At 41.9% G+C, this 23178-nt stretch overlaps 1 protein-coding gene and 1 gene segment (V, D, J or C); one reads left to right on the forward strand and one right to left on the reverse strand.

The window, feature by feature from the left end:
- Window positions 1-1626: 1626 nt before the first annotated feature.
- Window positions 1627-9820, reverse strand: LOC113010723 (zinc finger protein 485-like). The gene is made up of 2 exons (XM_026149929.1): window positions 9649-9820; window positions 1627-3051 (listed from the first exon to the last, which is right to left on the reverse strand). The coding sequence occupies exons 1-2, from the start codon at window positions 9818-9820 to the stop codon at window positions 2225-2227; spliced, it is 999 nt and encodes a 332-aa protein (XP_026005714.1). The 3' UTR covers window positions 1627-2224.
- Window positions 9758-10983, forward strand: LOC113010351 (T cell receptor alpha variable 18-like; the record flags this gene model as incomplete). The annotated part of the segment is given in 2 exon segments: window positions 9758-10572; window positions 10658-10983. Coding segments are annotated over 2 exon segments (372 nt in total), but the record flags the coding sequence as incomplete, so codon positions are not given.
- Window positions 10984-23178: the final 12195 nt, after the last annotated feature.

The raw sequence follows: 23178 nt of genomic DNA on the forward strand, positions 1-23178 counted from the left end.
TTTTAAGTCACTCCAGAAAACCCACCTCTTTACCCTGGCCTTTGACACCACGTGAGATGTTGGTTTTTATTTTTTTGTTTTATTTTAGTTGTTTCTACGCAGTTTTGTCTTGTTTTTTTTAGTATAGGGCTGTTTTAATTTTTATGTATTATGTGTTTTATTTATTTACTTTTGCTGTTTTCTGTTATTCTATTGTTTTTAACTTATTTTATGTACAGAACTTTACAAGTGAAGAATAGTACAGGAGAGTATAAATACAGGTTTAATGCTTTATTTAATACTTGCAGAACAACAACTGAAAATTGTACACTTATACCTGCCTACCAAACCTGGGGTTCTCACAGAAAGTCTAGATTCTTAAGCAACTTAAAAATACCAGTAAATTCATGTAAATGCACTAAATGAGCTAAATAAAGAAAACAAATATCAATATAAAGGCCATCTCAATTAAAACAAAAACAAACATCTTTTATATATTCAAAAAGAAACTAGCAGCACGGTGGCGCAGTGGCTAGCACCATACCCTCACAGTAAGAAGGTCCTGGTTGGCTCAGGCCTCCCTGTGTGGAGTCTGCATGTTCTGTCTGGGTACTCCAGCTTCCTCCCACAGTCCAAAGACATGGATGTTGTTCTAAATAGTGATTATATTGACCACAGGTGAAAGTGTAACTGGTTGACTCTGATAGTCTGGCAGCCACATCATCACCACAGTGGACAGCATCATGTTTAAGCTGTAGATGGAAAAACATAGAAACAGCTCCTAGATTTCAGTTTGCCGGAACAGAGCACCCCCCCTCCTCAGAAAAAGAAAGCATATACTATCAATGGAGATTAACACGACCAGACTTCCTTTATATAAACTAAATTAACAAAACTTTTTTCTTTTTGCCTGTCCCGTTTGGCTCTTTTGCATCAGAATTGTTGTCTAAAGGCAAAGAAAGATGCCCAACGGATTTACTTTACCAAACTGACCATCCCAGCCTTGCCGTAATGGTCCATTTGATTCACCTTTTATTGTTTATTTTATTTTCACTTACTGAATATGGGACAGACTTGACTGGGGGAAAGAAGGGGAGAAAGAAAGAGGGAAAGAGAAACAGCTGAGAAGAGGGACGGGGGAGAAGGGCAAAAAACAAAAACCAACAGAACGGGCAGAGAAAAAAAATGCATATATCAATCACCTGGGTCACCTGCTGAGAAAGAAAAAAGAAAGCAAGCAGAAGAGAACAAGAGCAATAGAATAAACAACATCACAATGATATATGGGAATATGACAGTAAATACTAAATGTTAAACATTATTGTGCAGCACATAAGATCAACAGAACACAGTGTGCTTTGAGGTAGGAGCCAAAAAGGGTGTAGTTTGTGGGTGTGATCACCCGTGTGCACACCTGTGAGCATGGACGCGCTTGTATTTAAAAGGTTCCTTCATGTAATGATCTGTTAGAGGGTGTGGGGGGGCCACAGCCCCGTCCTCCAGGGCATGAAGCAGGTATGGAGGAGATCAAAACTCCAGACATCCAGAGGCCCCCAGAACACAAGAGACCAAGGAAGACCAACAGAGGGGCAGCCGCGCCACTGTCCCAGAAAGAGCTGAGGAGAGTCCCAGATGAGGGCTCACTCAGCAGCCGCGGAGCAGAAGCCAGGGGGGGTTGCAATTAACAAAACTAAAATCCCAGTCAGAATAAACGCTGCCATTATCAGATGACAATAAAATGATTAAAAATTTATAGAGAACATAAAAAAAATATACCAATAAAACACTTGCTGAAAGTATGACAAAAGAGTGTGCGCGTGGCTCTCTCTAGAGCTCTGATACTTTAAACTGGACCCATTTAAACGTTAAAGCTTATAGTTCCAAAGCCTAAGAAAATATTTGCTTTACTTTGTTCCAAACTAAATTCATTGTATTGTGTTTGTGATCCATCTTCTAATAGCTAAAATTAAATTAGTGCAAAAGATTTAGCGGCAGATTAGAATCAAGTATAACAACACTTGTATGTTTTCTGCATACTAAATGAATACATGCACATTCCAGTTAAACCTCTCAACTTTACCTGCTCTTTAACAAGTTATGTGTTCAGTCTAAGTTACCATGACCTTTAAATTAATATTTATATTCATAGCTCTTTCAATTATTCATTCCTGAACAGGATAATTAAAGCCAGATTTTAAAAAGCAAGTTTTGTGACACAAACCTCTGACTTTTAGCTCAATGCAGCTCACTGAGCCAATAATCTTGTATCGATAGTGCGCCGCTTAGCGTGAGTTTTCATGTGGCGCAACAAATGAGTTCTAGAGTTAAACATTTTCCCACATGTTTTACATCCATACGGTTTCTCGCCTGTGTGTGTTCTTATGTGCTCTGTCAACATAGAGTCACGGCTGAACGATTTCCCACATGTTTTACAATGATATGGTTTCTCACCAGTGTGCGTCTTCAGGTGCTTCAGTAAATCACTGTTATAAGCAAACATTTTCCCACATGTTGTACAAGGATAAGGCTTCTCACCTGTGTGAGCTCTTCTGTGCTTCCCCAAAGAGCCAGTACATACAAAACCCTTACCACAAATAGTGCATGAAAACGGTTTCTCGCCTGTGTGGATTCTATAATGTCTTGTCATTTCACAATTATATCGGAATACCTTTCCACAAACATCACATTTTAAATACTTTTTACTTTTATCAGAGTTACACCTACTCCCTGATGTTGTCGAGTCTTTTTCATTCTTGGGACTTTTGTTCGTAAATCGAATTGATTCTGAATCGAGTTTCTCACTTCGTCTCTGATCTTGGTTCTCAGCTACAGCAGAGCTAAGAAACAGGAGCCGCTGCCCATCTGTTTCGTTTTGGTCACTTTTGTCACAAGTAGTGGTCACCATAAAGGTATCCGTCTCCTCCTTCAGTACAAGCTGCTCTCCCTCCGGTTCCTCCTTAACCTGCGGAGATTCTGGTTCCCCCTGTTCCAGACTGGAGTTGTTCTCCTGATTACAGACCTCCTGCTTAGTCGGTACCTTCTCCTTCTTAAGAACATGTTGCTGTGGGACATCTGGAGGGACAAAAGGAGACAACACAAAGAAACTGATATGATACCAGAAAAACAGAAGCAAATTTGCTGTCAAATCAACTAAAGAACAGCAATAAGGGTAAACCAACATTAAACTACAAGCTGATGTTGGAAAAAAAATGTTTCCCCTCTTTAAAAAAGCACTCCATGAAGCTGGAACATAGTATTATTTACCTGAGAATAAAATGAACGGTTTCTCTTTAGCACCGTAGCCAGCCTGACAAAAAGTCCAAGCACTGTTGAGCCAGTGATTCCTTTCGCTCTATTTTTTTTTAAACTGAGTTTTACATGTATCAATGGCCTTGTCCCAGACTTAGTGAGCAGAATGATTTTCATAGCAGCACAGGAGTCACAAAAAGAAGAGCAGCTCCTGGACACTGCTAACTACCAAAACACCAAACATTATTTGGTCAATTCTTGTTTTCCTAATCCTAAATGTCAACAGATCAGCGTTTTTTAATTCCAAGGTGAAACAATGGCTGAAACAAAAACAAATCTGTGGACACTAATGTAAACCAGCCTGCTTTATTGTGGGCTGTTTACATCAACCAGCAAAGAGGATAAAGTGCATCTCCATGTATCTCCTGTTATTAGTTACAGTAACTTACAGACAAGAAAAAGATCTTTCAGATAGAATGTATCTGCAATAAAACCTCCCCCAGCACAGAGTGGCTGGAGAGGAATGTCTTTGATCTTATAGTTTGAACTTAGACTTTACAAATTTAAGAAACACAATGACAACATTCAACAATTTGACTTAACAGTCGTGTTTACGAGTGCCTGTGAGGAGTCGAGCTGCAGCATCCTGAACTAGCTGCAGATGAGACAGCAGAGCTGATACCAGAATAAAGACTGTTGCAGCCGTCAAGCCTGGATGAAATGCATGTGTGGATCACTTTCTCAAAGTCAGCTGATGACATAATGTTCATAATTTTTCCAAAGGCCCTGAGCTGGAAGGAGCTGGCTCTTACAACAGAATTTATTTGTTTGTCAAATGAAAAACTGCCATCAAAGAGAGTTCTGGACTTTTCCAGAGCGCCAAGGTCAACCTTAAGAGAAGAACGAGGGTCAGAAGGTCTAAATAGTACGATCTCAGTATTTTGACCGTTTACATTCAAAATATGTAATGCCAACTACAGGGAGTGCAGAATTATTAGGCAAATGAGTATTTTGTCCACATCATCCTCTTCATGCATGTTGTCTTACTCCAAGCTGTATAGGCTCGAAAGCCTACTACCAATTAAGCATATTAGGTGATGTGCATCTCTGTAATGAGAAGGGGTGTGGTCTAATGACATCAACACCCTATATCAGGTGTGCATAATTATTAGGCAACGTCCTTTCCTTTGGCAAAATGGGTCAAAAGAAGGACTTGACAGGCTCAGAAAAGTCAAAAATAGTGAGATATCTTGTAGAGGGATGCAGCAGTCTCAAAATTGCAAAGCTTCTGAAGCGTGATCATCGAACAATCAAGCGTTTCATTCAAAATAGTCAACAGGGTCGCAAGAAGCGTGTGGAAAAACCAAGGCGCAAAATAACTGCCCATGAACTGAGAAAAGTCAAGCGTGCAGCTGCCAAGATGCCACTTGCCACCAGTTTGGCCATATTTCAGAGCTGCAAAATCACTGGAGTGCCCAAAAGCACAAGGTGTGCAATACTCAGAGACATGGCCAAGGTAAGAAAGGCTGAAAGACGACCACCACTGAACAAGACGCACAAGCTGAAACGTCAAGACTGGGCCAAGAAATATCTCAAGACTGGTTTTTCTAAGGTTTTATGGACTGATGAAATGAGAGTGAGTCTTGATGGGCCAGATGGATGGGCCCGTGGCTGGATTGGTAAAGGGCAGAGAGCTCCAGTCCGACTCAGACGCCAGCAAGGTGGAGGTGGAGTACTGGTTTGGGCTGGTATCATCAAAGATGAGCTTGTGGGGCCTTTTCGGGTTGAGGATGGAGTCAAGCTCAACTCCCAGTCCTACTGCCAGTTTCTGGAAGACACCTTCTTCAAGCAGTGGTACAGGAAGAAGTCTGCATCCTTCAAGAAAAACATGATTTTCATGCAGGACAATGCTCCATCACACGCGTCCAAGTACTCCACAGTGTGGCTGGCAAGAAAGGGTATAAAAGAAGAAAAACGAATGACATGGCCTCCTTGTTCACCTGATCTGAACCCCATTGAGAACCTGTGGTCCATCATCAAATGTGAGATTTACAAGGAGGGAAAACAGTACACCTCTCTGAACAGTGTCTGGGAGGCTGTGGTTGCTGCTGCACGCAATGTTGATGGTGAACAGATCAAAACACTGACAGAATCCATGGATGGCAGGCTTTTGAGTGTCCTTGCAAAGAAAGGTGGCTATATTGGTCGCTGATTTGTTTTTGTTTTGTTTTTGAATGTCAGAAATGTATATTTGTGAATGTGGAGATGTTATATTGGTGTCACTGGTAAAAATAAATCATTGAAATGGGTATATATTTGTTTTTTGTTAAGTTGCCTAATAATTATGCACAGTAATAGTCACCTGCACACACAGATATCCCCCTAAAATAGCTAAAACTACAAACAAACTAAAAACTACTTCCAAAAACATTCAGCTTTGATATTAATGAGTTTTTTGGGTTCATTGAGAACATGGTTGTTGTTCAATAATAACATTATTCCTCAGAAATACAACTTGCCTAATAATTCTGCACTCCCAGTATGATTTCATGTCATCAAGGCAGTCCAGCAATTTTTAAAGAGTCTGTAGATTTTAAAAAAAAAGGAAAGTAGATTTGAGATTCATCGGCGTAACAGTGAAACGACAGTCAGTCAGTCGGTGCTCTGTCTTTGTGTCGTCACAGTTCACGGTGCTAATGTGGGCTACACGTCTGTGCTTCATGCCTCAGATGGAACTATCACAGTGTAAGAGAGAGATTCTCCGTGCAGTAAATGTAACACATGACTGAAGTGGAGCTCTGACAGACGACACAGCGTTTAGTTCAAAGGTCATTTTTGCTTGTTATGAAGCAAATTAAAAACTGACGGGCTGTGCTGAGTCTGTCTTTGCTCCCCAGAACAAATGCACCCACTGTTTATGATGGAGGTGACAGGTGCTGTCAGCCCAGCTCCATCAGCTGTGTAACTCACTGTAACACTGGGTGTGGTCTGTGGCTGCAGAGGAGGGTGGTGCAGTGAGTTCAGGGGTGTGAGTCAAGCTGGGTCCATGACACAACTGTGTTACAGAAGTCGAATGTTAACTTTAACTGGAAACCAGCCTGGAGACCTGAGACCTGCTGTCAGTCTGCTACAAACAGAGTGAACTGAAGACGCTGAGTCACATCAAACATCAGAACGAAGTCAGAGAAACCACATCACTGACTCGTGTGTACAGCTCACACTGACACACACTTCAATGCTACAAACACTTTAGAATCAAAGAAATCACATGAAAGTCATCGATGTTGGTGGCAACATGACGGCTGTGTGGTCTGGACTGAGCTCGATAAAAGAAAACTGAGTATGTATAGGGCTGCTCAATTAATCGAATTTTAATCACGATTACGATCTGGGCTTTCAACGATCTTTAAAAATGACTGAGCCGATTATTAGCCCCTCCCTCAAGCTTTACTCTCGCGCTGCTCCGTGTGGCAAATCGAGCGCACCTCTCTGCATTTCGAACACGCATCACAACAATTAAGAGGACCCGAGAGAAGCTCGGAAAGTTAAGCAGAAGTTACTTGGAGAGGAGAGTGACTGCCGTTGGTTGAAAAGAGAGGTAAAAAAAAAAAAAAAAACTTCAGTGGTGTGGAAACATTATGGGTTCACGGAGTCAGACGTGGATCAAGTAGACACAGTGTGTAAACTTTGCTACGGTGTCGTAGCTGCACCACAGAGCAACACTGCAAAGTTCACTAAACATAGATGTTTACATTTTTCATTAATTTTTTTATATTGCAAACATTTGCTCCAAAATAAAACTATGAAGACACTCAAAATAAATTTGCTGTTGCTGTAAACTATTTTTTGCAACTTTTTTGTATTTAAAGTTTTGAGGGATAAGCCTCTTAAATTTCTCCAAGTAGAAATATATGTAAAAAAAACAAAAACAATTTTCAATTTTTTTGTAGTTTATTGCACTTTTTTGCCATTAATGTACTTACTATGGACTTAATGCATACATATTATTAAAATATGGGCTGTAACAGTTGTATTGATGTATAGAAACTTGAAATGCTCACAAATGGCTCTATAACATGTAAAAATATAATATAAGCTCTGGCGGACTTGGTTCTATGGCAGGTCTTAAAGGGTTAAATAAATATCGTCAAATAATCGAGATCTCAATTTCAGTGAAAATAATCGTGATTATCATTTTTGCCATAATCGAGCCGCCCTAAGTATGTAAAACATTTATATTCTACACTTTAATAAATAATATATATGTATTTATAGTTATAAAGTGAGCTTTGTTTTAATGACACTGGCAAAAGCGCTCGTCCAGCATTCTGAATGTTTCACAGTGAGCGAGGAGGCCGTCACACTGGACCTGCTGCAGCCCCTCAGCTCATCCTGAAACATGATGTTTTAGCTCCTTTATCCTTTAATCCAACTTCACTGTGATTGGCCACCTTTTGAAAACAGCAGGTCTGAAGCGCAGGTGGGGCTGCTGTGCACTTTAGACGACCCTATCAGGGCTATCTGCTCGCTCTGATCATGCTGTTCTGATCTGTTCATGCAGAGTTCATTCAAACCAGCAGAGAATCACACACTGCTGCTGCATGCTGGGCGATACCTGTGTGTTCATCGTTGGTGCTGCACTCAAACTCCATGAAGGTATCCGTCTCCTCCTTCAGTCCCAGCTGCTCTCCCTCCTGACTGCTGCACAGTTCCTCCTGTTCCTCTTTAATCTGTGGAGGTTGTGGTTCCTCCTGCTCCACACTGGAGCTCCTCTCCTGGTTCCAGAGCTGCTGCTCAGGGAGAACCTCCTCCTCCGCACAGACACGCTGCTGACAGAAGTACTTATTTCTATTCTAAGTAAGTACCACGTGGAACCTTCAGAGGCTCACACACCCCCCGTGCCTTTAATTAAATGTGTGTATTGAGCAGCTGCTCAGTCTGATTGTGTGTACTGATTAATTTTATTTTTGCTATATTTAAAAATGTAAAATAAAAAAAAAAAAAAGTCCAACTGAGGACTGGGTTTGCAAAATATCCTTTGGTTCGAAAACCTTTGTTAAAACCGTTGTTTTGTACAATTAGAGAAAAATGTTTATAACTGTCCATTATTAAATTCAGTTCTTTGTATTCTTCAACGGCCAAGAAAGACACGCTCAAAGTGGTCTAACTCAAAAGATGATCTTTAATTTTGCATTTTCCGGAAAATGCAGACTTAGCACAGAAACGCCAGCTCAAGTCTGGGGCATCAGCGGCCTGTCTCGCTATATATTTTTGCAGCACGTCAGACCCAGTTTCGATACAAACAACTCCTTATATGGTACAAGTTCTGGTGCAGCTTTGCACTTCCTCTTTCTAAAGTCTGTTGCCAGGGCAACCTGTCACCCTTAACATAGTTCTCGTGTGGGTCTGGCATACATAAAACAATATAAGCAGACAATAAGTCGGACAATATATTTAAATCCCAACAGACCCCCTCTTGACCTTTCCCCCAGAAAGGTCAAGAGGGGGTTTTGATTGTAGACAATCAAAGGGACGTTATTTATTTTAATTCGGCTGAACCACCTGACAGTTTTGTGGTGCTGAATAGAAAAATGGGGACGAAATAGTAAACTGAAGAAAATTCTAAAGATGTTAAAAGAGAAACAGCCTGCAGATAAATCACCAAACACATTTTATTATTGCAGCTCATATTATGTTTCCAACACTTTCCAATTAAACACTGTTTTACTTCATCATCATCATCATCATCATCTCTAGCTTTCTCAATCATTGGTCGTTATTATCATCATTATGATTATTATTACAACAACTACTAATTATTAATCTCTGGCTCTCTTCCACAGCTGTCTTTGTCCTGTTTTCCTCCCCTCACTCCCACATGGCCGCCCCTCCCTGAGCCTGGTTCTGCTGGAGGTCTCTTCCTGTTAAAAGGTTGGTTTTCCGTCCCACTGTCACCAAAGCGCTTGCTCAAATTGCGTCATATGATTGCTGGGGTTTCCTTGTATTACTGCAGGACCCATACTTTACAATATAAAGTGGCTTGAGGCGGCTATTTTGATTTGGTGCTATATAAATCAGGTTGAATAAAATGCTTAAATCCGGCCTGATTTCAAACAGGAAGAGAGGGACTGAGCGGGGAGGAAACGGCCCTGGACCGAGTCCAACCCTGACTCTTCCGGGGGCTTTTCGGCACATGGGCCCCCCTCTGAACCAGACTCACAAATCTTCTAATCCTAACTTTGTTTCACTAAATAATCAAGAGAGAAATCCAGGCTGATTTCAGCGCCTGCTGTTTGAATGCAGCGCAGCGCAGTCCTGTCCTCTGTTTGCTCTTTGTTAGCTCACATCTCCAAAAAGTCCTCACAATCAGAAACGTCCCGCAGAGCTGTGATCAGGATCCTCCCTCAGAGGGACACTCACCTGTCCTGTGCAGCTTGATTTGGGGTTTCCAGGTGATATCCAGCAGTCTGCGCTGACGGTCGATCTCTTCCTCGTACTGGACGATCGTTTTTTCAAACTCCAAGAATATTTGTTCAGCAGCAGCAGTTAGTCGCTCGTTGATGAACTCTCTCAGATACTGAACTGAAGGCATCGTTGCTGCCGCAGCTCACACACTCAGCTCACACACTCAGCTCACAAAACAACACAACAGTCCCTGTGCTCAGGCACACACACGTGGAAAGCTAACGGTATTAGCGCCTTTCCTTTGTTTTCTTCCGCCTGGTGTCACGTGGTGAGCTTCCGGCAGAGCACACGTGTTGCCTGTAGTTCCTATGTGTACATTTTTAAACTCACCGTTGCAGTAAATGAACAGATTCTAAGCAGCAAGGCTACAGTGCGAAGAGAAAACAGATCCATCAAAAACAAATTATCCTTTTGCCATAAGCATTGTTGCATTGTGTGAAACTAAAACCGGTGAGCATTAGTTTGGTGATGAGAGAGCTCAGAGGAGAACAATCAGACAGGTTGGAGCTGACAGAAAGAACAGCTGTGAACATCAGTCTTATCCAGGGACTCTTCAACATGTGCATTGAAGGAGAGGTAGATCAAACTACCAACGGATAGATTTCACTTTATAGACTTCCTGCTGCAAGATCTCCAAGCAAAGCAGAGCAGCAGAAAGACGTGCTGAGTGTGAAGCTGTCAGCAGGGGGAATAACACAGCGCTGTGAATGAGTCCTGTCACTGTGATCAGGCTCCTCCTTCTAATCCACCAACTTAGTGTTGATGAAGACTAAACAGAGAGATCACAGCTTCTTTATACTTGCTGTAGCTCACAGTTACTCTACACTGCAGATATGACGCCTCTGTTCATCTCAGTGCTGCTGGCTGCTATGTGCCTCGGTATGAACACAACTCTGTTTCTTTGATATCAACATTGACGTGATTCTTTAACAGCACACTGATACTGTTTGTTGGTGTTTTACAGAATGCAGAGCACAAAAAGACAACGTGCTGCAAGCAAAAGGAGAAGAGACTGCTGCTGCAGGAGGCACAGTGACACTTGGCTGTCTCTATAACACCAGCAGTTTAACAGGTACTTCTCTCTTCTGGTACAAACAGGATGGAAACAACAGCCCCAAATTCATCCTGATGCGCTATAGTGGGGATGATGGAAACACAGCAGAGGAGTTCAAGGAGAGATTTTCATCCACACTGGATTCCAGCATCAGATCAGTTCCTCTGAAGATCCAGAAGCTTCAGCTGTCTGACTCTGCTGTGTACTACTGTGCTCTGCAGCCCACAGTGACAGGAAACAGCAAAACTCTGTACAAAAACCTTTGGAGCAAAGACAACAGAATACTCCACAACATCCACTAGAGGGAGCCACACACTGTTAAACTTCTCTCCAGTCAGAATTACAGTCTTTACTTGTTTGATCACATTGATGGAAAGCGTTAAGGCCTATTATTTTCTCTCTTCTTTCTACATTTTTCATTTCAGTGTCTGATCGATGCACTCCTCCACTTTTCATCAGGACCAAATTCTGTGGGTCCTTCCAATATTTGCCAGTGAAATATAGTACAGTGGTCCCTCGGAACATGGGGAACAGAGCCTTCAGTTGCTCTCTTCCTCAAGCCATAAGAAATAAAAACTCTCTTCCTGTGTTTAAGTCACAGCTCAAAACACATCTGTTCAAACTGGTTTATTCACTTTAGTGCTGATTTTCTGTTGTCAAGTTCTGTTTTGCAATTTTAACTTATTTTATGTATTTTATGACTATTGCTCCCTTTATTAATTTTGTTCTTTTGTAAGGTGACCTTGGGTTTTTGAAAGGCGCCCACAAATAAAATGTATTATTATTATTATTACTTCTCTACCGTGGTGATGGGATTTCCGGCTCTTTTTAGAGAGCCGGCTCTTTCAGTTCCCAACCGGCTCTTCAGGTTGTTTTGTTGCTTTAAATAATTTATTATTAACAACAATATAAAATTATGCACTAAAGGAATTACTAATGTAAAAAAAGTGGTTTTATTTAGAGACAGAGCAGGTACAAACTCCAAAACACATTTCTAGCGTTAACTGAACTTCCAAAACAGAGCTACCTAGATCACTTAAATTACACAATTGAAAGCATGAAAGCATGTGTGTATAGTTATATTCAAATAATTAAAGAAAAAATGTTCATTTACCTGTTACTACCACACACCAAATCCGGTCATTGGTACTTTCTGGCTTGTGTAGCCACTACGTAACAAAAGCTCAACACTGCGCCTAGCATCCTGGAGCACGTCTGTTGTGTTTTGTACGTGTTTTGGAGCTTGTATGTGCTTTGTCTCTAAAAAAAAAAAAAAAAACATGGCTCGCGTCATTCATGTCAAAGATCCGGCTCCAAGAGCTGTTTCGTTCGCAACCGACACATCACTACTCTACGAGACTGAAACTGTGAGAAGAACATTGGACTAGTTTCCCTTTGACTGTACAAATGTAGTTGTACTTTTTTAGTTGTTATTTAGCTCATGAGTATCTTACACAATGCCAGTCTTACATTCCTGTTGCATCTCATAGTATTAGACCCTTACCTGGAACTTCTATTTTAACTCTGTTATTTGTTGTTTATTGTATACTGCACATTTTTTACTCATTCTCATCCTGCTGCTGTAACACAGTTTTACCTGTGAGATCAAAAAAGTCAAACTTAAAATCACACATGCAAACGTGTGAGTGTGAATATTCTGTCTCTGTTAGACCTGTGATAGACGGCCAACCTGCTCCCTTACTCAGTGATCACCACAGTGGTTAGGTTGGCCGTCATGTTTGAGTTTTGGGTGGATAAAAAACAAAGAAAGAAAACAAACAGCTGTTGTGCATTTTTGGTTTATAACATAATTGTAAAATTCTAACTTTAATTCAACAACACAGTAGATTTCCATGTGTATCAAAAAACTGAAAAGACAAAACAACAACAAATAAAAACATTAAAAATTGATCACATCGCAGTCTGACAGCTGAAGACATCAGGCTGATCTGACTGTTCAGGACAATAATGCAGAGGCTTCCTGCGCCGTAACAGTGGGTGTACAACAAGTTTCTGTAAAAAACGGTCGTGGTGGTGAGAAAAATGACCGTTACAGCAGGTATACTACTGCGTTAAGGTGGTTTAACTCTGAACCTTTAGAAACTCTCTACTTAGACACTGTTTTCTCTAAAAAGACTTCTAACCTGAGGGGTAGATTATGAATGGTAAATGGCCTATATTTATATAGCACTTTTACTAGTCCCTAAGGACCCCAAAGCGCTTTACATATCCAGTCATCCACCCATTCACACACTGGTGATGGCAGCTACATTGTAGCCACAGCCACCCTGGGACACACTGACAGAGGCGAAGATGATATTAAGGGAACAACTGCACATTAGAGACCTGAAACTTACAGCAGCAAAAACTAAGAACAGATTTGCTTTAGCTTGTGGCAAATCTAAATTAATTGTATTACTTTCTTGTGTTGTGTGTTCTAATTGCTACAATTTAATCAGTGTTAAAGAGATTTAGCAGCAGATTAGAATGAGGTATAACAGCACAGTCACTTTTAAAGTGAAACTCTGAACACATTACCTGCTCCTGACCAGGTTATTCAGTGTAAGTTACCACAGCGAATTAGATAAAAACAGCTACTTTTGTGACACAAACCTCTGACTTTTAGCTCAACACAGCTGAGCAATTAACCTTGTGTCAAAATACACCTCTCAGTGTGAGTTCTCATACAGCGCCACAACTGTGTTCTGGTTTTGAATCTTTTATTACATCTTTGACAACAAAGCCACTGGCCAAGTGGAATACCTGGGAGTGTCCTCAAAACCTGCGCTTGCTGGCTCCTGTGTTCACCAGACTATTCAACATTTACCTGTCACATGCCACTGTCTCACATTGCCTCAAATCAGCAACAATAATCCCACAGTCCCCAAGTCCACCACCATCAGTGGCCTCAACGACTACAGAACCATCGCTCTGACTCCAGTAGTTGCTAAGTGCTTTGAGAAGCTCGTTTTAATGCACATAAAAGACTACCTCTCACCCAGCTTCGACCCCCACCAGGTTTGCCTATAAGGCAAACAGGTCCAACTTAAGATGCAACTTCCACTGCCCTCCTGGGACTTCAGTAAGGATGCTCTTCATTGATTTCAGCTCGGCCATTAATACCATCATCCCAGACATCGTTATTGACAAGCTTGTAAACTTGGACTCCACCCCACATGTGTATGGATCAAAAACTTTCTTACAGACCGATGAAAATATGTCAAGGTTGGCAACCAGAGATCATCCACCCTGTCACTCAGCACTGGCTCACCACAGGGATGTGTGCTGAGTCCACTCCTGTACACCATCTACACCAGTGACTGCACCCCCACTAGTGCTGAGCGATATGACGATAAATATCGTGTGGACTATCGTGCCATTTGTCTTCTATCGTTTCTAACCTAATTTTAGAATTTATTACATAAAATATAACCTTTAAAACCGGTCGGAGTGGGAACGCTCTGTTTTGCATAACTATTTTTAAATCCCTGTAGAACTGGAATCACTTAAGCTAGCGCAATAATTTTTGGAGGAGTTGTACTTACATCTGATGCCATCAGCTTGCCCTAGGCCACGGTTTCCTTCCACATTTAGCTTTGCAAAAACTGCATAAAAAGCACTTGCAGTAACAAAAACATAATATTCCAGAAACACCGATCTGATCAGCTGTTCATAACACTACCCTGGTTGGAACAGACGTCAGCACGAACTATTGCATGTCCGCCATTACCTGCCCGAAACTGGAAGAGACGTCATTTTCGAGGAAAATGTAGTTTTTTACCTTCAGGGCCTTATAAGCCTATGCTGGTGTTTTTGAAAGTCATGTTTGACTTTTTGCTTTTCTGAATCATTTTCAGGATGCTTAGAACTCAAATTACACTGCTGGAAATAGTTTATTTTGGTGCACATGCTGTCTTTTTGCAAATTTGCATTGTAATATTTATTTTCATTTTTCCTGCAGTATATAAAAATTTGCACACCGAGGGAACAGTTTACCCTGCCCGGGATAGGGTTACCGGGGCCCCGCCCTGGAGCCAGGCCCGGGGAGGGTGCCCGAGGGCGAGCGTCTGGTGGCCGGGCCTTAGTCCATGGGGCCCGGCCGGGCACAGCCCGAAAAGGAGACATGGGCCCATCCTCCCGCAGGCCCACCACCCGCAGGAGGCGCCATAGGGGTCGGGTGCATTGTGTGCCGGGTGGCGGCCAGGAGCGGAGGCCCTGGAGGACTGACCCCCGGCTGCCAAGACTAGCAATAGGGACATGGAATGTCACCTCTCTGGTGGGGAAGGAGCCTGAGTTAGTGCGTGAGGTTGAGAGGTACCGGCTAGATATAGTCGGGCTCACCTCTACACATGGCTTGGGCTCTGGAACCAGTCTCCTGGAGAGGGGCTGGACTCTGTCTCAGTCTGGAGTTGCCCCTGGTGAGAGGCGGCGGGCTGGGGTGGGTATCCTAATATCCTGACGTCGACTGAGAAAATTGTCAGGCGGTGGAAGGAATACTTCGAGGACCTCCTTAATCCCACTGACACGTCTTCCGAGGAGGAAGCAGAGTCTGGGGATGAGGGGAATGACCCGCCAATTTCCGGGGGCGAGGTCACTGAGGCAGTTAAACAACTCCTTGGTGGCAGAGCCCCTGGTGTTGATGAGGTCCGCCCCGAGTTCCTGAAGGCTCTGGACGTTGTAGGGCTGTCCTGGTTGACACGCCTCTGCAATGTTGCGTGGAGATCAGGGGCAGTACCTGTGGACTGGCAGACCGGGGTGGTGGTCCCCATCAGTCGAGATCTGGGCTGAACCAACAGTAACTGTGTGGATGACCTTAAAGCCCCAGCAGGAGCATATGGGTTTAAAAGTTCCTTAAGATAGCTTGGTGCAGTGTTATTGGTAATTTTAAAAGTAAACAACAAAATTTTAAATTGAATACGATATTTGACAGGCAACCAGTGCAGATCAGCAAGGACAGGAGTAATGTGGGCAAACTTCCTGGTTTTAGTTAGAATGCGTGCTGCAGCATTCTGAACTGTCTGTAATCTATGTAAAAGGGAAGAGTGGAGACCACAATAAAGTGAATTGCAGTAATCAAGCCTTGACGTTACAAAGGCGTGGATGAGCTTTTCTAGGTCTTTATACGGGATATAGTGCCTTTTCATACACATTAAAAAAAACTGTATCACCAACGTAGCCTGGACAACATTTGCTAGTTAGATGAAGTCAGCTATCTCATCTTAGCATATTTATATGCATATTTATAATTATACGGTTCTTGGAGTGAGTGCATACACTCATGAAGTTTAGTAACTTCCGGTCACTGCAACAAGCCCAGGTACAGTTTACCGCCGGATGGGTGCAGGACCTTGAAATGCACCGTGTAGAACGAAAGACCATCGTACGTATCATAAGTTTACCAGTCTCACAAATCGTCTTCATAAATACACATTCATTAACCGTTTATTAATAGGACCTTTGAGCTCAACGGTAATTAATTAGTAGTGGAAATAATTTCTGGTAGCATCACAGAAATGTAGCAGTGACAATAATACTGTATGCTGTAATCGCACTGGGCAATTAGTGATACAAAACAACTGTTTTATCCTGTGAATAAAAGTATATGTTTTTGTCAATGTACCATAATAACAGAAGCGAAACACAATATTGTGTCAGGACAATTCACTATTTATGCACAATAAATAAAGGAGCATAGCGCGACAATTTCTGTTCAGCGCCAGACTTGCTTGTAACCTATATCACCAATTATGTTATGAAAATGACGCATTAACTACAACAGCAGACTGACCTTCGTGTAAATGCTTGGAGCAGACTAACCTGTGAGCTGGAGGGTTCTGGGACGTTATATTTGCTCTTTGAATGGCTGCAATCCAGTCGCCTCTTTGTTACTTCAGAAACATGGCTCGAACAATTTCTCTTCAACGACGTAATCCGATAACAACCGATCTCTTTACCCGTCGGCTTCCCGTGGCTGTCATGCGACCGACTATTGCAGTTAATAATACAACAGCTTCTTGCCATTTTTGTGTTTCTTTTTATCGCTGTGTGACTGATTTTAATTGAAAGCCTGCGTGCGCTAGTACCGCTTGCCACGAGTTCCCAGAATCCTTTGCGGTTTTACCCCTGAATGACGTCACATTTTCAATCTCTATATAATATGCATGTTAAATTTTATATTTGGGGTAAAATATCAAGTCTTTTCAAGTAAACCGGTTCAAGTCCAATTCAAGTCCCAAGTCATTGGTGTAAAAGTCCAAGTCAAGTCACAAGTCTTAGAACATTTTTTCAAGTCAAGTCTAAAGTCATAAAATTAATGACTCGAGTCTGACTCGAGTCCAAGTCATGTGACTCGAGTCCACACCTCTGCTGATCAATGATCAGCTGTTGCGAGTCCGTCTCTCTTGTTTGTTTTTGGCCCACTTTGTGCCAGAAAGAGGAAACCAGCAGATAAACAACAGCAGCACGTTTAAGCTTGATAAGCTGTTGTTAGATTTTATTTCATATTACTTTCTACACCAGGATCCTTTTCTATGCAGCTGACGGCTGGTAACTGTGCAGGGGCGGATCTAGCAAAGTTTAGCCAGGGGGGCAGGTAGGGAAAGGGGGGGCCCAAAATTACATTTCTTTCTTACTGTCATTTCTAGCTTTTAATAAATAATTATCTGAATCTTAAAACCAAAGTTTTCATCTGATGTAAAATGTATGGAAATCCATTACTGTATATAGTAACTGTTCAGTCAAACTTATAACCTACTAAGCTGTAGTACTTTTTCCTTTGGGAACCATCTGTGCAGTCTGCAGTTCTGTTGAAGAAAGATGTTCAATCCATTTAATTATTCTTGAAAAATTATTGATTTCTGTTTTTTGTTTTTTTATACGTGCATCAAATTAAAGTTGATTACGTTGATTAAGCATCATGAGGGTGGGGGGTGGTTCCCTATTTTTTTTCTTTTGCTGGGAGTTTGCAGCCCTGTTAGTTAGGTTGTTTAATATTTCTGCTAAGTACTCTTTAAAACACCAGAATAGGGAGGATGGTGCAGGTTTAAGTTTATTAGATTGATCAGTTTTGCTGAACTATGAAACATTTTGGGTGCAGTGTGTTTTTTGCATACAAGTGTAACAGAATAGCTTTAGTTTAGTTTAGTTTTTAACTTGAGTATGAACTTATACAAAATGCAGCAAGATATTTAAAAAAACATTTTATTGATCATAAAATATGCTATATCGGATTCATATCGGTATCGGCAGATATCCAACTTTATGATATCGGAATCGGACATAAAAAAGTGGTATCGTGCCATCTCTACATATCACCCCATTAGAGCACTTCGCTCTGGCACTGCAGGCTTACTTGTTGTTCTTAGAGTATTTAAAAGTAAGTCTGCCTAAACACACTCATTCAGTGATGGATTCAGGTTGAATAAAATACTAAAATCCGGCCTGATTTCAAAGTTTTACAAGAATTATTCTATAGGATTCTTTTATAATAATAATGGATTGGATTTATATAGCGCTTTTCAAGGCACCCAAAGCGCTTTACAATACCACTATTCATTCACTCTCACATTCACACACTGGTGGAGGCAGCTACGGTTGTAGCCACAGCTGCCCTGGGGCAGACTGACAGAAGCGAGGCTGCCATATCGCGCCATCGGCCCCTCTGGCCAACACCAGTAGGCGGTAGGTGAAGTGTCTTGCCCAAGGACACAACGACCAGGACAGAGAGCCCGGGGATCGAACCGGTGTTCCAGATCTACTGGCGTTTAGATCAACTGGCGTTGGTCGAACAGATGTGTGGCAGTCTTGCGTTTCAGGAGCTGCTACCGACAAACCAGCAAAAAAACACCAAATGTGTCACCTGTGACACTTGTGAGGTTGTCTCAAACACACTCCGTCAGTCTTGATGCTGTTGAACAACAAAATGTTTAAAATGTGGCGAGTTTACCTGGTGATATCCTCACGCGCGCCGCGATCGCGAAAACAGCAAACAAGTAACACCACGCCGATGTTGTTCACGGGACAGCAAGAGTCAACGATCGGGAGACTCTTGTCATCGTTATTGTTCCCCTCGCACGGTTTGTTTCTCCGGTTTCAGCGTTTTTGCTTCACAACTACAGCGAGCAGTTTACTTTGTGCACTAACATGGACTCGAGTCAACCAGCGCCACCTCTGGCCACGTGCCACAGCCTACAGCCAGATCAGCCTGTGACACACATCTGCACCACGTTTGAATTCGTGTCATGCACATTTGTACCTTTCAATTGTGTCTGTTTGTGCGTCATGCAAATAAACCTTTGAAATGAATGAAATGATATCATATATTCCTTATTGGCCTACATTTGTACAAAATTCCAAATTATATACACAAAGTCATAGAAATCACCACTCCTATTGGTCATCATGATTTTAATATTCTCTTTTTCCATAACAATGAAATACACCTTGGACAAATATGACACATCAATATTTCATTAGTGTTGTCACATCACATCCTGTAAGCATCGTCTGTCTGTGTCTTTTACCTGGAAATTAATATTTCCAGCCAATATAGGCAATTCATCAACATGGCTGGAGTTATATACAGTCTGTATAAGTGTGGTTAAGCTAATGAAGATTTGTAAGGAGACGGCAGTTACTGTGAATTCACAGCAGTTACACAGTGATTAGTAATAAACAGCCAGTGAGAGTGAGTGGATTTAAGAAAGTCAGTGACTCAGGTGTGTCGCTTGGTTTGTCATCTGTTTGTGAGACTGGAGGAGACGTAGAAATCTTTTGTTTTAAATCTTAGTTAGGAAGATTCCTGTTTGAAAACAAGCACGTTTTGTGAGAAATGCAAGAAGCACATCTGCAGAAAGCACACAGTTACATTCTGTCCATCATCATGTGGACAAAACTGAAAATGTTGAGCATTGAAAAACTGAGAACGTTGGGCAAGTTCAACAGAAATGTGTTTGTAAGAACGAAAAACCAAATTGTTCCTACAATAGTTATGGAAAGTCTAACTGTTGTATGTCTGTGTTCTACATGTTTATCTGATGGGAAATAAAGTTGCTATTGTTTTATTGCAGTTTTTGGATAATTCTGAGTGGATTTACACAGTACGGGTCAAAATGACCTGCAACAAAATCAATGTCACTTTTTTGTTCTTCAACATAATACAAGGGTTCATTTCCAAAACTTGCTTATGATCTTCAATTTGTAGCAGATCCACTATCACACAGCAGCTGGAGCAGTTTCAAATGGAGCTCAGTCCACTGCTGCCATAGCCCACTACTAGATTAACTTGTGACACATCTGCACCTGCTGCTATGATGAGTAGAGGCTGAGTGGCTGCACTTACCCCTGGTACATCCAGATCTACCCACAAACATGTTGAAAGATGCAATGGCAGCAATGTGGATTGTCAACACTGAAAACAATCAGTAAGCAAAGACAACAGGGATCATTTGTTTCTGTTTATTTAGCACCCACAACATTTGTAGTCGCCTTCTGCACAGGGGACGTCCACACACACTGTGTGGTACCACTTTCCACAGAAGGTGCATTCAGTCTGCAAGATTGAATGAGATTGTCAGAGTCATTGTCTGACTGTTTATTACTGATCACCTGCTGTACATTCACAGTAACTGCCATCTCCTTACAAATGATCATTAGAGTAACCACACTTATACAGACTGTATATCACAACCAACTCTAACATGTTTGTTTGCAGAGAAAAGACACAGACAGACTGCGCTAACGACATGTGATGTTACAACACTAGTGAAATGTTAGTGTCATTTCATTCTTGTCAAAGGTTTATTTGCATGACGCACAAACAGACACAATTGAAAGGTACAAATGTGCATGACACGAATTCAAACGTGGTGCAGATGTGTGTCACAGGCTGATCTGGCTGTAGGCTGTGGCACGTGGCCAGAGGTGGCGCTGGTTGACTCGAGTCCATGTTAGTGCACAAAGTAAACTGCTCGCTGCTCGAGGATATCACCAGGTAAACTCGCCACATTTTTAAACATTTTGTTGTTCAACAGTATCAAGACTGACGGAGTGTGTTTGAGACAACCTCACAAGTGTCACAGGTGACACATTTGGCGTTTTTTTGCTGGTTTGTCGGTAGCAGCTCCTGAAACACAAGACTACCACACATCTGTTCGACCAACGCCAGTTGATCTAAACGCCAGTAGATCTGGAACACCGGCGACCTTCCGGTTACAGATGCGATTCCCAACCCCCTGAGCCACGGTCGCCCCTGGAGCGCAAACACGAAAAGAGAGGGACAGAGCGGGGAGGAAGCGGCCCAGGGTGGACTCCAACCACAACACGTCCGGGAGCTTTTCGGCACATGGGCCCCCCTCTGAACCAGACTCACAAATCTCCTGATCCTAACTTTGTTTCACTAAATAATCAAGAGAGAAATCCAGGCTGATTTCAGCGCCTGCTGTTTGCATGCAGCGCAGCGCAGTCCTGTCCTCTGTTTGCTCTTTGTTAGCTCACATCTCCAAAAAGTCCTCACAATCAGAAACGTCCCGCAGAGCTGTGATCAGGATCCTCCCTCAGAGGGACACTCACCTGTCCTGTGCAGCTTGATTTGGGGTTTCCAGGTGATATCCAGCAGTCTGCGCTGACGGTCGATCTCTTCCTCGTACTGGACGATCGTTTTTTCAAACTCCAAGAATATTTGTTCAGCAGCAGCAGTTAGTCGCTCGTTGATGAACTCTCTCAGATACTGAACTGAAGGCATCGTTGCTGCCGCAGCTCACACACTCAGCTCACACACAACAACAACACAACAGTCTCTGTGCTCAGGCACACACACGTGGGACGGTAATGACGCCTTTGTTTGTTTACTTCCGCCTGTGTCACATGGTGAGCTTCCGGCAGTAGACAATAGCTACCTTTTGTTCCTGGTTAAAGTCTAATTTTGTGGCAGTCCAAATCCAATTTATTTTTAAAGCACATTTAAAAAACAGAAAGTTTGCCCAAAGTGCTTCACAAAGATAAAAGATAAACACTCACATAAAATAAAACAAAGAGAATAAAAAGATTACATCAGCTCACAGCGGTCCAAACACTATTGAAAGAAAAGATGTGTTTCAAAAGAGAATTAAAAGCTGGAAGCAAAGATGGCCGTCTGATATTTGAAGGCAACGTTTTCCAGGTTTGGGAGCCTCAACTGAAAAAGCTCGTTCTCCTCCAAGTTCCAGTCTAGTTTTTGGGGACAACCAAAAGCAGCCGGATGGCTGATCTAAGGGAATATGAGGCTGAAGTATATTATTAGTCCTTTATTTTTCCAGTTAAAAATCTCACTGAGATTAAAATTCTCGTTTCCAAGAGAGACCTGGCAAAGGTATCAGAAAGGTATGTAGGAGCAAGACCATTTAGGCATTTACGAGCCAACGTTAGGACTTTGAAATTAATTCTGAGATAAACAGGAAGCCAGTGAAGAGAGGACAGGTGAGATATGTTGATGCCTGTGTGTACCAGTTAAGAGACGACACAGAACTGATTTGTTCATTATATTTAAAATCCGAGTCCACAATGACTCCCAGATTTGTGACATGCTGTTCGATGTATGACCCAAGTCAACCACAATTAATAAGCGGATTGCACGAGTTATTATTAGTGCTGGATGTAATTACTTCTGTTTTGCTGTCATTGAAGCTCAAAAAGTTCAGAGCCATCCAAGCTTTGACCTCTTCAAGGTAGTTTAAAAGGAGTTGTATGGAGCCTGGATTATTAGGTGTTAAAGGAAGGTAAATTAGGCAGTCATCTGCGTGGCAGTGGAAGGATATCTCAGTTTGTTGCAGTAAATGAATAAATGATTGTGAGCAGCAAGGCTGCAGTGAGAAGAGAAAACAGATCCATGAATGACTGAAGCTCCATGCAGGATGTGGAATAAAAACAAAGGAAATTATTTTGACTGTTTAGCTTTCAGTGCTGACTTTCATTTAATTTTTAATACACAACTAAACAAATCCATCATACTCATACAAAAATATCAAAGACAAAAGAGCAGAAACTGCAGCAGCTTCTTTTTCGGCTGCTGTATCAAATAAAAGGAGCAAAATCTCCTTCATCTGTGTCACTGCGTTAGTTTTCAGGTCTTTCAAATCTGACTCCAACAGTTTTCTCGGTGTTATGTTTATTATTACACAAGCTGTAAATGTTCATTGGTTATAGATTTAATTACATTTAACATTTTACTTTCAAAGTGGAGCCCAGACGTGAGTGTTTAGTGGATGTTCTTTGGCTCAGACACCACACAGAGAAGAACCAGATGCTCTGTGTGAACAAATTGAAGCAGGAAAACTTTAAAAGCAGCATCACATCACATGAGAGCAAAAGCAGCTCCTCCTCCTGACTGCAGAAACCTGTCTGACTCCAGCTGTGAACATCAGACCACTCACAGCTAACTCCCAGTGAACATCACT

Source organism: Astatotilapia calliptera, chromosome 18 (genome assembly GCF_900246225.1).
Source record: "Astatotilapia calliptera chromosome 18, fAstCal1.2, whole genome shotgun sequence".
Taxonomy (NCBI): Eukaryota; Metazoa; Chordata; class Actinopteri; order Cichliformes; family Cichlidae; genus Astatotilapia; species Astatotilapia calliptera.

Bases quoted from the DNA above. Each gene is read 5' to 3' on its own strand.
- LOC113010723 (XM_026149929.1), bottom strand. From the start codon at position 9,820: ATGCCTTCAGTTCAGTATCTGAGAGAGTTCATCAACGAGCGACTAACT. The intron at 3,052-9,648 runs GTGAGTGTCCCT...TTGTCCCTCCAG, and splicing joins AATCAAGCTGCACAGGACAG to ATGTCCCACAGCAACATGTT.